At 37.4% G+C, this 5,000-nt stretch overlaps 1 protein-coding gene across 3 annotated transcripts in view; it reads left to right on the top strand.

Annotated features, from left to right (window-relative positions):
- The window catches only part of Sgf11 (SAGA associated factor 11kDa), a 26,008-nt gene that overhangs the window by 7,985 nt on the left and 13,023 nt on the right, over positions 1-5,000 (top strand). For all 3 annotated transcript variants that reach the window (XM_043028662.2, XM_086544743.1, XM_043028663.2), the window contains 4 exons: positions 815-998; positions 1,804-1,966; positions 3,768-3,856; positions 4,462-4,559. In XM_043028662.2, the coding sequence (XP_042884596.1) occupies positions 815-998; positions 1,804-1,966; positions 3,768-3,856; positions 4,462-4,559 (534 nt within the window). The remainder of the gene's footprint in view (positions 1-814; positions 999-1,803; positions 1,967-3,767; positions 3,857-4,461; positions 4,560-5,000) is intronic.

Raw genomic sequence — 5,000 nt, forward strand, 5'->3', positions numbered from 1 at the left:
TACTACTACTGCTACTACTACTACTATTATAGCCGCTAGGATAGCGCAATGGATAGCGTGCCGGCCTCACGTCCTCGAGGTCGGCAGATCGAGCCCTGACCAGGCCCGTGAGTTTCCACTGTCGCCTGGTGGTCACTGCCATGCCTGGTCAGCACGGTGGGTAAGGACCAAGCTCGGATCGAGTCAACACGCGTTGGCACATTCTCTCACGAGTCAGCATATGCTGACACAGGCAGGCTCGTCTCAGTGCACATAAGCCCGGCGAAGTATCTGCTTCGCAAATCCAGCTTATCCTTAACTATTATTATTATTATTATTATTATTATTATTATTATTATTACTACTACTACTACTACTACTACTACTACTACTACTACTACTACTACTACTACTACTACTACTACTACTACTACTACTACTACTACTACTACTACTACTACTACTACCACTACTACTACTACTATTACTATTACTATTACTATTACTATTACTATTATTACTGCTACTACTACTACTACTATTTTTATTATTATTATTATTATTATTATTATTTATATTATTATTATTTTTATCATTATTACTACCACTGTTGTTACTACTACTATTATTACTACTTTTACTATTACTACTGCTATTTCCATTACTAGTACTAAAAGTACTATTGCTTTTACTATTTCAAATATTATTGAAAATTATTATAGTAATGATAACGAAGATAAGAATAGTAATAATGATAATAATAAAAAAAAAATCATAAAAAGGTCTTCAATCATATATATTGAACCACACACTAACACCACACTCTGTGTTGCAGTACGGTGCGCACACGAGGACAAAGTGAAGTTTGGTCGTCCAGAAGTGGAGGTTCCGGGGGAGGAGGAGGTGGAGGAGGAGGGGGAGGAGGGAGAGGAGGAGGAGGAGGGGGTGGAGGTGGTGGTGGAGGAGAGAGCAGGAGAGGCGTAGGGAAGGGGATGACCAAACCAAGTCACAGAGAACAGGTAAGTCAGTGTTCCATGGCAAAGGTGTGAGAGCTTGATCGAGAATTGGACTAGCATGCAGTTCTTTATGTATAAGTGTAGTATTCTGGTGATGTTTATGGTTGCAAAAAAGTTTTTAGTGGAAGAGTTTGATTGATTTACTTTGTAGTTGCTGATATGCTGATACAGGAAAGCTTATGTGTTTTAGCTTTAATGCGTTAGTGAGAGCTGTAGTGGTTTGTGATTGCTTAGATGTGTATAGTGTAGCAATAGTGTACATGTTTATGATTACTTAATGGACAAATAAATACCATGTAAATTAAAATGTTGAACTAATAGAATGCCTAAGATTAGACACATTTATAAGCCTAATGCATCAACTCATCTTTGGCTAGATGTGTATAAAAAAATATGTTGGAACTGCTTCTCTGTCAGTATTTTCATCTGAGGGAGAGTTTAGTAAAGAACCTTAGATAATTTGTTTGATTTTGTGCATTTCCTTGCCTTGTTCCTTTATTTGATATTATTATGTTTATAGTGTTTTTGATATCATTAAAATTATTTTAGAGAAGGTAGGACTTGTTGAGGTAAGGAAATTATCACAATTTCTTAGTTTTATTATTAGAATATTCATAAAGAAATATTGAAGATATATGCAGTCAATCTAAGATAAAAAGTATGTCAATATATTTTGACAGTAATCCAATAGTGGTCTTTCATTCCATATATTTAACTTGCATACTATCTTGGATCTGTCAGTTGCTTTGCTTCATTCATAATGGAAAGCATATTCAGGTCACCTGACAGTCTTTTTCATCTTTTCCAGGTATCAAACACTGGTAGCTGGATGGTTCAGGCTGGAGGAGGGGGCGGCGGCGGCCGTGTGGGTGTTGACAATAACCTTTTGTTGTCGTCGCTCGCTTCACCTGAAGCCCTAGAAGCTGCAGCACAGAGTGTCTCTCAGGAGCTCCTTGATGATGCTATTTTAAGTATGTATTAGGTGCTTGGAAGTCTTGAGGATTTGCATTGACTCAACTTAGCCCATTGACAATGGGAATGCAAATGAGATCAATTTGTTGCCTATTGAGCCCCTGCCTGGGTTTTATTCTCTTCATTCAAGGGCTATTGCGAATACCCTGTCATTCCTATTTCTTGTGAAACCTTCTGGTTGGAAAACTGATAGTCTCTTTGTATATGAATCTATGATATTTGGTAAGCCATTTCTTTGGCAATTTTATTGTTGTAAGAGATTGAATGCCTAGTATATAGTGCACACTTGCCCATTATGTTGTTTAGACTCTATGTAAAGAAGTATTACAGTTTTAAGGTAGGAAACAGAAAGGTTGTTGATTTTTAAATTATTTTTTATTCAAATGAGAACCATTTAGTTTCCCAAGGTAAAACATGGTTACCAAAGTAGAAAAAAAACCATAACATGACAAGGTGATTTTCTTTATGAGTGATAATGTGCTAAAAGCAGAAGAAGTGAAGATCAAGGCACAGTGAGTGGTAGATCTCAAAGCAGTCTGACACTTGTGGAGAGAGCTGTGGAGCTTGAATGAAAGCTCTTGAGTGCCTTGTATACAGTTAAGTTATTGAGGACTGTCATAAGAACACCTTCCTGTACCAACCCTGTTGATGTAGTTGATGGGCTTGGGCTTCATGATATCCATTCCTTTTCTGACTATATGTCCTGAGTAAATCATCTCTTGAAAGCATCATTATCAGCTTATTGTAACCTACTGGTAAAGGTGCTGCAGAATTCATCATCACCTTGCTGCTAAACTTGCAAGTCCTTTAGTTTGTGCCTCCTTGACATCCTCCTGTAATGAAGGCATTGGCAGGTAGGTAGGGAAACAATATTGCCAAGGTTTACAAATTATTAGTGTTTATCCTACACCAAAGAAGCTAGTAGCCTCTATCAGGTTCATGATGACTTTCATTGATGCCAGAGGTTCTGTCATGTCCTGACCATTATAGATCTTGAAGCTTACCAAGAGCTTGTAAATCTTTTGCCTAGGCACCCTTGGAATTTCCATTGGCTCTTGTTGACAATATTCTTGTACTGTATTGTCTGACATAGTCTTGTTTCCACCATGCAAAACTTTACTCTCCTGGAGCTGTATGTGCTCAAGCAAGATTTACTTTCAGATACAATAGCTTGTTTAGTCAAAAGTTTTGTCTCTTGACATGTAGTCCATTTTATTACTTGAGCTGGAGTGAGTGCTTGAGTCTGTGTTAGTGCCACTGCAACTCCTTCATGGCACATATTTTTTGCCACTATCTTTGCCAGAATAACAGTTGAAGGAGTAACAAGGTACTAAGGAAGGATCAGAAGAGGTTCATGGTTGAGGAATGTATATAACTGTGCTTAGGACATCCATTCAGAGCAAAACCCACATTCCCAACCAAGAGATTCATTAAGGGACATCTGTATTACAAAATTTCATTTGAAACTCATTCTTTTGCCTGTGTGATTGTGAATGAGTCATTGAGTGTGTGACATTTGGTGTTTGACTCATTTACAGGTGTCATATAATTATTACATCCATTGTCAAAGGGTGAAAGATGTTTTATGATATTTAATTTTTCCTTTTAATTTATTATTATTATTTATATCTTTACTTCAGATTTAAAGTATAGACCTAGAGAAGTAATGGGGTTGATATTATAGAAGTTAAAGTCAGAAAGATCAAAATAGGAGTAGGATCTACAAGCTTTATAACAAGTTAGGCTAGTTCTTTGTGTTGGTAATTTAAAAATATTCTTAACCTTTTTTTAATGTTGCAGATGTTGTTTTTGAAGTGCATCAGAGTGTCAAAACTGGCCTGATGATGCTGGAGGTTGGATCAGTTGAGGAGGAGCAAAAATTTCTGCAGGTAAACTTATTTTCTGTAGTTTTGATACTTACAGTGTTTGATAGTAACATATGATGTCTGTAAAGAATTGATAATATGATGTAGAATGTGTGTGTGTGTGTGTGTGTGTGTGTGTGTGTGTGTGTGTGTGTGTGTGTGTGTGTGTGTGTGTGTGTGTGTGTGTGTGTGTGTGTGTGTGTGTGTGTGTGTGTGTGTGTGTGTGTGTGTGTGTGTGTGTGTGTGTGTGTGTGTGTGTATGTATGTATGTATGTATGTATGTATGTATGTATGTATGTATGTATGTATGTATGTATGTATGTATGTATGTATGTATGTATGTATGTGTGTATGTGTGTATGTGTGTATATGTGTATATGTGTATGTGTATGTGTATGTGTATGTGTGTGTGTGTGTGTGTGTGTGTGTGTGTGTGTGTGTGTGTGTGTGTGTGTGTGTGTGTGTGTGTGTGTGTGTATGTGTATGTGTGTGTGTGTACATGTGTGTGTGTGTGTGTGTGTGTTTGTGCTATGTGTATATTTGTTTTATGTCTGTGTACATGTGTGTTTGTGTCTGTGCTCATATTGGAAATGAATTGGTTTGTGATTAACAATTGGAAACTTGTGCAGGTAAATGCTGAAGGCCTTGATGTGTTTGGTCAGGCACCCATCAAGAAGCAACATGAGTGCATCTGCCCCAATTGCTCACGAAACCTAGCTGCTTCAAGGTAGGGAGTCTACATTTTAATTTTTTTGGTGCATGGGAATAGATATTGGTTTAAAAAGGTTGACATATGAATTATAGTTTGGGAGTGTTTTTTCTTTTCTCTCTCTACTCACTAACCCATGAACACTGGGTATCAAGATATCACGTCAAGTGGTGGCAGTACCAGCCTACGGGGATGAGTTATTTTGTCATGGCTTTCCTTCTGGCCGTATTGCCGGATGATCAGGCCTGTATGTTTTGCCGAGGCCAGAGTGGGCGAATAGCCCAAGGTGTTAGGCTTATGTGTTGGAAATACCCTGTACATGTACATACTTATGTGTACATGTATGATTATTTATATTTTTATTCTTTTAGCGTTGAAAAAAAAAAGTTTAATAGAAAACATCTTTTTTTGATACCCCAATAAAAGATTGCTTCCACTTTCCATTGGAGTTATCACATA

This window comes from Penaeus japonicus, unplaced genomic scaffold (assembly GCF_977035675.1).
Source record: "Penaeus japonicus unplaced genomic scaffold, GWHDUDI00000001_assembly GWHDUDI00000015, whole genome shotgun sequence".
Classification (NCBI taxonomy): domain Eukaryota; kingdom Metazoa; phylum Arthropoda; class Malacostraca; order Decapoda; family Penaeidae; genus Penaeus; species Penaeus japonicus.